Source organism: Gymnogyps californianus, chromosome 23, assembly GCF_018139145.2.
Source record: "Gymnogyps californianus isolate 813 chromosome 23, ASM1813914v2, whole genome shotgun sequence".
In the NCBI taxonomy this organism is placed as follows: Eukaryota; Metazoa; Chordata; class Aves; order Accipitriformes; family Cathartidae; genus Gymnogyps; species Gymnogyps californianus.
In genome coordinates, this window is record NC_059493.1 from 1,189,244 (window position 1) to 1,199,945 (window position 10,702).

The 10,702-nt window shown below is 51.5% G+C and overlaps 1 protein-coding gene across 1 annotated transcript in view; it reads left to right on the forward strand.

The window, feature by feature from the left end:
- The first annotated feature begins 708 nt into the window (after positions 1–708).
- Positions 709–10,702, forward strand: part of POLB (DNA polymerase beta) — a 22,795-nt gene continuing 12,801 nt past the window's right edge. Inside the window, exon 1 of the mRNA XM_050910100.1 lies at positions 709–758. Coding sequence (XP_050766057.1) covers positions 709–758 — 50 coding nt within the window. The remainder of the gene's footprint in view (positions 759–10,702) is intronic.

The window sequence follows — 10,702 nt, forward strand, 5'->3', positions numbered from 1 at the left end:
CTGAACATTTACAGCCGTTACATCAAATCGCAATATCTCCTGATGGACTTTCACTTTCTGATCTGTTTAGTTGGAGACCATCCTTAAATTTGCAAAAAGTATTAATGAAAGCTCTTATTATTGTAATATTATTTATTCTATTTTTAATTTTTGTTTGGATTGTGATTTAGCTTTGCTTTGCCATATGTCATAGAACCAAACAATCGAACACACCGACAGTGATTTGCCTCCCACTTGGGAAAGTCCTCCTCCTCCTGCCCCATCTCTCCGTTCACGCCCAGCCATTTTGCACGTGTAGAGGCAAGAGAGGCTCGCACCCTCGCTCTGCAGGGTTGTTACCCCAACCACTGGATCACGCCATTACCCATGCCGTAAGGGGTGGAGCGTGGCGACTCTCTCCTGACCTTGGGTATGGCATGGGACAGTGGAAAGCGCTTACATAGTGTGCTTGCACTGCTTGCACAGCTGCATGGACCAACTCGCGCACAGAAATGTGTGACCAACTGCGTGTGACTATTTGCGGATCACCAACCCTTTTGAGACATGTCCAGCTTTGTAGGTAAAGGATGTCTATGTCAACCTGTCAGTCATATGACTGAACTGAGAAGGCGCAATCCCATAAATAAGGTGCCCCAACGCTAACTTGGGGTAGCTCTCATTGGCTGGCCCAGGGGTGCTGCCAGGCCAAGGAGACGTCCTTACGTCGTGATGGACAACATGACAGGTAGACAATCTCCCCGACTGTTGCTCATCAGCGGGTAAGATTAATTGTTAACGGTGTTGTACCTTGCCTACACGGCAAGTGAGATTTCCCCTTCTCTCTTTTGCTCATGTTTAGATTGCTTGCGCTCTGCTCAGGCTTAATTATATTGATTGTCAACTGATATTATTATAATAAAGTTGATCAGACTTGGTCCTTAGACCGTTGCTGTTTTATCGTCTCATACCCAAAGAACCGTTGTCGTGTGACAGGCATCCACTTCTGATGGCAGTTTTAAGCAGTAGCCCGTCTTTGGCAAAGAAAGCTGGCGAGAGAAGCATCAGGATGTAAGCAAAGAGAAAGCCCGACAGAAGTTTCCTCTGCCAATCTAAAAATTGATGGGAAAAAAGGACTCAGAAACCAGAGTGATCTTTTCCATCACCTTGATTTAAGCCAAGTTCTGAGCCTGGGTTGCTCTGGAGAGGCACTTGGCAAGTAGCCTGTGCAAGCAGAGGAAGCAGCTTTTGTTGTGATACCATTGAAGAAATCCCTAAGAAGATCTCTTCCAGAACACTGTTTCGGGGTTCGGGAGACTCAGGAAGACCAGAGTAAATGCTCAGAGCTGCCAACACAGAACAGGGAAATGAAGAGGCTATTATATGAAGTAATATTTCTACAAGAAAAAAACACACGTACAAGATCTAATGGAGCAAAAAGTCAGCCTTTTCGTGATTATCACAACTGTGATGTTTCCTTCAGAAAAAGATGGGAATGAGGAAAAAGAAACCTACCTAGGTTGAAGGTAGAGCATGACCACTTAAGGAATGCCCAGGGATTACTCTGTCCAGAGAGGGCAGGAAAGACATTGCAGGATTAGGGTGAATTTGACTTCTGATGAAACAGCATCAACACCCTGGTGGTGTGAAGGCTACAGAAGACTACTGAGAAGATAGCAGTCCCAGGATTTTTGTGGGACCATTACCCTGCCATAGGCTTTGCCTTGGCAAAGCGACAACAAACAGAACATTTCCACTGGAGCACTCGAGCTACAATGTCACGATCCCAAGGGGCTCAACTGTGTAAGACTCAGGAAGACTGAGCTGAGAAAAGAATGAGTCCAGTAGCTCCACTGGACTTCTCCCAGGCATTTTCAAGAGTGTTTTGGCTTCCTCTGGAGACAGGTGAAGGCCTGTATAGCAGTCCCAGGCTTCTCCCAGGGACCTACCTGAGCAGTTTTGTGTATGTTGGAGTCAGGTCCAGGCCCGTTAGGTTCCTGGCAGTTTTTCCAGGCCTGGAGTGTTTTGGCCTGCCCTGGAGACAGCTGAATTTTTGTTGATAACACCCCAGACTCTTCCAAAATAGACATACGAGGGATTTTATATATTTTGGAGGAAGGTCAATGCCTGGTAGCTCTCCAGCACTCTTCTCAGGCATTTCCTAGACTTTTGGCTTTTTCTGGAGACAGTTGAATTTCTGGGTAGCAGCCCAAGACTTCTCCAGGGGAGCAATCCCTCAGTTTTGTGTATTTTAGAGGCAGGTCCATGCCTTGTAGCTCACTGGGACTCCTCCTGGGCATCTCGCAGGGTGTTTTGGCCTCCTGTGTAGAGAGCTTATGTCCTGCGTATCAGCCCCAGACCCCTTTGAGTCAGTTGTTCCAGGCACTTTTTCTTCCTTGGTGGAGGTTTCTCTCCTGGTAACCACAGAACAGCCCCAGCTGCCTGTGTGAAGTTTTCTTTTTTTTTTCATTTTTGCTGTTCTTTTGAAATCCCAGGTTTCCCCCAAAGTTGGTTTATTTTTTCAGGGATCAGAGGCTGTGTGATTTTTTTTGTCCTTGTAACCCCTTGCCCTTCGTCAGTCCTTCCCAATGTTACGGATTTATGCACGCTGGCCACTGTAACAGGGTCTGACCCTAGGATCCCACTGAAAAAGCCAAGTCTGAGTGAAGTTTTCCAATTCCTCTTTTATTAGTTCTCAGGTGACAGCTTGAGCTGGGTGCCCCCGGAGAGGGACCCCAGATCACGCCTCTCAATTATACTTGTACCACCCAGCACTCAATCCCCAAGTCCAATCACTTAATTCTGGTCGGTGGTCTCTTGATTTCTCACTGGTTTTCACTGTTGCTGGGCTGGCCGCCTTCTGAAGTTACCTCATTCTCTTGGAATTGTCTCCTTGGTCCTTATCTTCTTCATTCCGCTCGTATCTGCCGGATTCAGCTAGTTCTTTGTTAGCAGCTTTATCACTCTCGGTCAGCTCTTGCGGCCTAAGGCTTCAACTACTTTAGCTACTAGTGCTAAGCTACTAATGCTAAATGAGACTATTCAGAGAGAAGAATACAGTTAATCAAATTTCCTCTATAACACCAAGAGGGGATGGGCAGCCAAGAGGTGCGTTTGGTAGTGGGCTGATGCTCTTTGGCTCATCCACCATCAGGCACCCTTGGCCACATGGTCCTACCCCATGGCAGGCTCCCTCTTCGGGGAGCAAGTGGTGGGTCAGCACCAAAGCCCCTCTTCTCTGGCCTTGTGCCCAGCAGCCCCTTGGGCGAGGCCATCGCATCCGGCTGCTTCTTGCTGACATTGGGAGCCCCCACGTTGCTGCGGAGAGGAGATGGGAGATGGTGTGGGGGCGAGAGGCGAGATGTGGGGCCGGGGCTGGGAGGAGGGGTCCAGTGGGGTGGGGAGGGGATGGAGCTGCTGTGGAGGTGGCAGGAGCTCTAGAAGGGGTCTGGACGTGGGGATGGGGGAGGCAGGAATGGGCCACAAGTGGGATTTGTTCTGGGGAAGATGGGCGGGGATGTGAGGCAGTGCTGGAGAGCCGGGGCGCGGGCAGAGGCACTTCGTGACCCCCAAGACGCTGCTGTGAGGGGTCTCGATACCAAAGCAGGGCAGCATGGGCAGGCAGGAGAACAGAGGATGAGCAGGCAGAGGTCTCCAATCTGACGGGGACGCAGCCGCGGAGTGCTCCGCTCCTTTGGTGTCCCAAGATCCCAGCCCTGGTGCCCCAGACATCCTGCTGCAGCCGCTCAGTGTCCCTCAGTCCCCTGTGGTCTTCGCAGGGTGTGCTGGCACCCCACAGCAGTGGTATCAGGTGATGTCAGGTGATGTCACTCTGACCCTGGTGTCACCGTGCTGCCATGTAGTCACCATCCCAGCTGCTGGCCGCAGCCGGGGTCACACTGCAGCCTCCCCTGCCGGGCCTCTGCCCAGCACTGCCGTGAGGAGGACGGCTCTCAGTGGCCGGCTCCAACGCCATCCCTGTCCTCGGGGTCCTGAGGAGCTGTGCCCCCATGCTGGGTCCTGAACAGGGTGGTGGATGGGCAAGTCCATGAGCTGCTGAATGCCACAGTGGGGCTGCTCACTGCAGGCTGCTCCGCACCACCCTCCTCACTCCTCTCACTGGAGTGGACACTTTTGCTCCACCACCTCCACCACGGCCATGCCTGTGAGACGGGGTCAGGGGTGCCCAACAGGGAAGTCCATGGCCCAGCTCCCTCTGGAGCTCAAGAGTCAGCTGTCCTGGCTCAGGGTGTCCTGCCAGGCATGTGAAGCTCTACTCCAAAGGGTTTTCCTGACTTCAGGTGGTTGTTGCACACTCAGCTGGTGTGCGAGGTCCAAATTCCCTTGGGGCTGCTTTGTCTTTGGAGCTGTGGAAGTGGGATTTGCAGGGGAGATCAGCAGGGATGTGTTGAGGTTCGGGTGCACGGTGTGGTGTGTTGGTGCAAGAGCAGAGCCTGGAGGGAGTGAGGGGCTGAGGGGTCACACATGGCTGTCAGGGGTCTGAAGAGGTGCTGGCTTCTCCTCAGTCCACATAAGAGGAGGCAGATGATCTGTGATGTCTGACAGGCCCTGGCAGTCTCTCAGGGGCACAAATACTGTCAGAGCCTTTGTATCCTGAATCTGTCTTCCCAGCCTGGACCCACAGGGAACTCTGCAGGGATGCTGCCGAGTCCACTCGTCTCTCTGGGATAAATCTCAGTCTCTCATTTTTTCACCTGCTCCCTTGGCCACGGCACTGCAGGGGTGGGGGAGACATGGGCAGTGGGCACGTCTGGTGGAGCTGTTTGTAATTCTGCTGCATGTGTTTGCCCAGGGGCTCCTGAGAAGCTGTGCCGCTATGGCACGCAGCTGTCCTGGGCGCAGCTGTGAGTCTCTCTGGAGAAGGGTAAGGCACTTCCCTTGAGGATTGGCTTTGAAAGGCGATAATCTGGAGGGTATCTTGCCCCTGTTTTTGACCAGTCCTGCTTGGGCTTCTTTGGAGGAGGCTTGCCATGCCGATGTGGCTAGCCATGTTGTGCTTTTCCCGAGTACTTCACTACTGAGTGCCCCACTGGGGACTGATGTGCTTCCAGCTGTGCAGGGAACGCTGCATCCACTGCTCTTCTGGAGAAGGTAACAATCCCCTTACGTCTCTCCCAAGAGATGTCTTCTTGTTTCTCTGGTGATTTCCCACACCGCTGCAAACCGGACGGCAGATCCCAGTGCATGGGCTAACCACAGGGGTAAGGCTGGTGTCAGGAGTCTGCAATGGGTGTGATGCAGCAGTGATGCAGGATTTTCTGCTTTCAGGAAAAGGACTGAGGGCAGCTCTCAATGCCGGTGGCTTGTGGCCATGACCTAGACAGCAGCAGGTGCCCTGCGTGCAGCACTCTTCCTGGCACACTGATCCCAATGGCCCTCGCTGTTTGCAGCTCAGTTGGACTGGCAGACGTTTGCCATTTGAAGCAGAGCTACGTAAGTTAGCACTAAGGGAGCTCAGCTGGGGATGAAAAGCAGTCTAGGTTTTGGTCCATCAGGTAGGTAGGCCAGTCAAATACCTTGGAAGTTTTTAAAGGTTATTATGGGAAACGTTGTTAGATATGAGATGTGTGGAGTTTCTTGGTGATCTTCTTCAGCAAGATTAAAAACAACCTAACCATTCAATTTTTCCTCAAGCTTAAGCTTAGAGACCAGCAGCCTCGTAGTCTGGGAACAGCTTCTCTTCTGCCTCTCAAACATGTTGTTTTTATGGCTAAACTTTCTCGTCTGCACAGGTCTTTGTAAACAACGTTCACCACCTCTGTGTGCCACAGAGCACTTGGAGCACCAAGGCTGTCACTCACCCCCATCCCAATACAACAAGAAGCATTGGCAAGCTTCCCTGGCACCAAAACACTTTTATTACTCACTGTACATCCACTCCAAACTACCAAATCAATCACTACAAGGTCAATTATTTTTACGACTCTATTAAGAGAAATGTGTGCCCCTTCTTAGAGGTAACACATTTCTCTCCTACAGCCGAGGTCCTGCCCTTATTTCTGCTGTGTCAAGTACTCTTGCGCATATATCACGGAACTTAAGGAACCTAGTAGCTCAGTCTCTTGGGAGCCTGATTGCTTTCCATTCCTAATCCTTCACAAGCTTTATTGCAAAAAGACTTAATTAAACAAGAAATACCTGAAGGTGTTTGCAGAGTGCTACAGCGGGGAGCTCTCCAGAAGCTCATTTACTTTTCCGAGAAACCTAACAGCTGTTGGTACCTGTGTTAGCTCTGCAGTTTTACACTGCACTGGAGCGTGTCATGGAGGCATTACGTGTAAACGTGCAAGGATAGTGGAAACAACTGAAGGTCCCTGTTAAAACCAGTGTGAACTTACGTTACAAGGGCAGTGCAGCTCTGTTGGTTCTGGGGATGACAGTGGCTTTGTAAAGCTACAAAGAGAACCGCCCTCCTGAGAGCAGAAACTCTCCTCACCCCTTTCTGGGGATGTGGATTACCTTTCACTAATGAAGGATGAGCTTCTGTCCTTCAAGCTGAGCCGTTAGTTAGAAGATGAGAAACATGGGCTCAGATCTTGAGCCTCCCACTTCTCTTGGACAGGTCACATCCATCTGCTGTGTCTCACTTTCCCCACTTGTAAAACAGAGCTGAGGATACTGTACTTTGCTCCTACAGCACTGGGAGAGGTGAAGGAGGGATTGAGAGCTCCTGTTACTGTAACAGATGGGAAATACTCACTTGTAGAGCTGGAGCCTTGGAGATGGGCAAACCCAGAGGATGGAAATGCGGTCATGATGTGCTGGTGTTCCTGGGGGACTGAGGAATAATTTTCCTCTGTGACTGATGGGGACCTTTGCTGGCTTTTGTTTGCCTGTTTGTTTGGCTTTCTGCATCTGGGATTAAGATGTTGGAAATACCTTTGACCTCCCCTTTCTTTTCCTGGTGGACACAACAGCTGTGTGGTCTTTGAGCTTCTGCTCTTGAGTGTGTTACATGGTGTGGGGAAGCGCGTGCTCCCTGGAGGTCTGTTACCATGGTGCCCTGAAGCTGTAGCCATGGCAGTCCTGGTTGTGTTTTCCTGCCCTGCCTTTCTCACTGATTTCCCGTGGATGATGCATGATCCGTGTGACATGTAGGAAGCCTGAAATCCAGGTGTCCGCACATCCCCAAACACAAACAGGAGAGCAGGCGTGAGGATGCTGGTTATTTCTCTCTGGCCTTCCCTTGCCCGTCCCTGTGGGACAGCTCAGACTCCAGTCCAGCAACTTGCTTTGCTTAAAGCAGATTTTGCCAAACTTAATGGAAGAGTGGTCACAGCTCCTGGACTTGCTTTGAGTTTAGGCTCCAATGTCTGGTATTCAGAAGGCTTTCAAATATTTCTGAAGTTGTGCCACGTCCCTTCAGAGTCCGACAGCGGTACTAATGTAATTATCCCCACCAAGTCATCTGTAACCAGCAGCCAGAGCTTGATTGGGTTAGTTAGCAGCTCCAGCAGAGTGAAGGGACAGAGCTCTCACCTCCATTAACAGCAGTCAGGATCAAGCTGGAAAGCAATATTACTGCCTTCTCCTTCCAGGGAGTCAGGGCTGTGCAAGGTGGGGTCTGCATGTCCTACAGCGTTACTTCAAGGCTGAGAGCTGTCAGCCAAATCAGTAATTTTTCTCCTCACTTTGCTGAAAAGAGCCAGACATATTTTGGGCTTGCAGCGGGGATTGGCTGACGGAGGACACAGCTACAAAATTAAAGCAAGCAAAACAGCAGCATTTTGGACACTTCTCTGACGCCAGGGATAGCTCAGTAAGATGCAGGAAGCATCAGTGAATGCTGCTCATGTTTGGCTGCTGTGCTCACCTGTACTTCTGCATCATGAGAAAGCAGCAGAAAAGACAGTATTTCAGGGAGCAAAGAGCTGGTGTGTCCGTGAGCGTGCAAGCAGCTGGGTGACTCCTTTACAGGCCACAGGCACCATGTGCATGACTGGGGACTGCACGGTTAGCTTACTGTAATGCCAGATAAAATCAGGGTGGCAGGCAGAAACTATGGCCAAACAGTAATGGGAAAAAAGATCCACCAAATTCTCCAATGAGACTGGAGACTTGCATGCCTCAGGGCTCAGTTAAATATACCTTGACAGAGCTGATGTTTGGCGGATATCAACCCACGTCTCTACCAACCCGGCAGTTTTGCATGCTCCCTGTTTAGTGGCAGACATTTCTGAAATCATAAGTCACTCCTGAAAGCTGGAGCCAGGAAAGCCAAATAGCTTTTTCAAAGTGCAGGGCAAGCTGTAGCCGTTTCCATGCGCGCAGCTGAGTCAATTAAGTCTATATGAATAATAGATGTGAAAGCCACAGCCGCCTTTTCTGCTCTTGGCATGTAAGGCAAGAGGTGGCCAATCCTTCATACGTGTCCATTAGCGAAAAGTATTCTGCAACTTGTCAACTCCTTTAACTCCTACCTATCTGCCACCAGCAATTCTCCAAACCACTTGCCACGCTAAGCTACGTCAGTGAGCTGTAGCTGGTCAGATAAGCTAGCTGGTGGTGGCTTTCTTCCAGTCTGGGTTACTGCACAGGCACTTCCAGCGTAGATCCTTCTGTCTGATGCAGCTGAATATACAGCTTCAGGACTATGCAGGCAGGTGATCTGAGAAATTCATTTTTCATGTGCACTTGGGTGCTCATCTGAACGTACTTGGAAAGCAGACAAGAAAGGGGACCCAGCACACTCCACAGCACCGGTAGGTATTTCCTGCAGGAATTAGAGCCCCTGGGAAAGAATTTCACTTGTCCGCTCAGTGTAAGGCTGGCAGGTGACAGCATCCTGGGGCGGTCACATCCCAGCACTTTCTGCAGCTGCTTTTCTGCCCGGGGACAGCACTGCCCTCCTGGCCATCGCGGGGGCTCATTCCCCTGACACCAAATCCTCCCGTGCAAGGAGCGGAGACCCACCAGCACCTGCCTGGAAGATGCAGCTCTCGGAGCATTGTTGGCCCTGCCCAGGACTCGCTGCCCGCAAATTCACTTGAACCAGGAAAATCCTTGTGCTTCCAGAGCTCCCGGACGAAGGGGAGGTTTCAGCTCCGCGTCTGTGTGTGTCTCGTTATTGGGGAGCTGCTGTGGCAGCTGGAAAGGGGCTGTGTTTTTCTAGACCGCCTGCCTGTGTCACTCGGGGAGGGCAAATTAAGACATAGACTTAGTTTCAGTGGTCAGCCAAAGTGGAGAGCATGCAAACAATCACAGTTCTAATTAGTTGAATTGCTTCAGAGGTAGCAGAGTTTTCCCCAGGAACTTTCGCTCCATTGCAGATCAGCTGGGCCAGTGCATCCCCAGGAGATGCGGGGAGAGCCGAGGAGATGCGGGACGGCCTCTCCCCTGAGCATGTCCAGGACCAGGAGGGACTCTCGAGGAGGTTGTGGCCTCTCTGCTGCTCGGCGTGAAAAAGCACTGGCCCTGGGGTCCCAGGGAAATTACAAGGCCTCACCAAGGAAGCTGTGTGGTCCGTTTAACTCTCCCTGCTCCAGCAAGGGTATCGAGGGGATTTAAATCAAGGGAACTTGTGTAGAGAATGAGGAAGCAGTAAAATGCCAGCGTGCCGGATGAATCAGCAGTGGATGACCCTGTGCTGCCCTTGCACCCATGGTCCAACCCTGCTCCCACGTCTGTGTGCGCTTTCTGAGGTGACTGGTCCCTGCCCTCCTGCCCTGGTTGCGCTCTGTAGCTCTTGGCAGGGTTTTCGGCAAGTTTGGCCCTTGGTTTCTGCTCCTTAATGTGTTCCCTTTCCACGAGCTTTCCAGCCTGTCACTGCCAAAGGAACAGCCCAATTCAGCACCCGTCACCAGGCACCACAGGGCTGGGTCCACGCTCGTGCTCACAGCAGTCGTAACACAACCAGCTTTCGCAGCTGCAGTACTGTCTGGAGTCCAGAGCTGCTGGCTGTCCCGCACAGCGTGTCCTGACAGCAGTCCCCGTTGGCAAGGAACTCAGGAAACATAAAACTCTTGCCTTGTGTTTTCTGCAAGGGGAAGAAACTTAGCAGCCTCAGACTCCTCCAAGGAAGCTACCTGAGCAGTTTTGTGTATGTTGGAGGCAGGTCAATGCCCAGTAGCTCCCTGGGACTCCTCCTAGGCATCTCCTGGAGCGTTTTGTCCTCCCACTGTAGGGAGCAAAAATGATAGAACCATCGAATGTTTTGGGTTGGAAGGGACCTTCAGAGGTCACCTAGTTCAACCTCTCTGCCATGGGCAGGGACACCTTCCACTACATCAGGTTGCTCCAAGCGCCCTCCAACCTGACCTTGAACACTTCTAATGATGGAGCATCCACAGCATCTCTGGGCAACCCGTTCCAGTGTCTCACCACCCTCACCGTAAAACATTTCTTCCCTATGTCCAATCTAAACCTACCCTCTTTCAGTTTAAAACCCTCACCCCTTCTCCTGTCACTACAGGCCCTGGTAAAAAGTCTCTCTGCCCCTTTCTTATAAGCCCCCGTTATATACTGAGCGGAGTAGAGGGGGAGCATCCCTTCCCTCGACCTGCTGGCCATGCTTCTTTGGGTGCAGCCCAGGATGCGGTTGGCTTTCTGGGCTGCAAGCGCACAGTGCCGGCTCATGTCCAGTTTTTCATCCACCAGTCCACCCTCAGCTTACTTGCTGGCAGGGCAGCGTGTGAACAGACTCGACCTTGGCGGCCTGCAAGCAGTGTTCAGCAATAGCTATAACATGGGTGTGCTACCAACACTG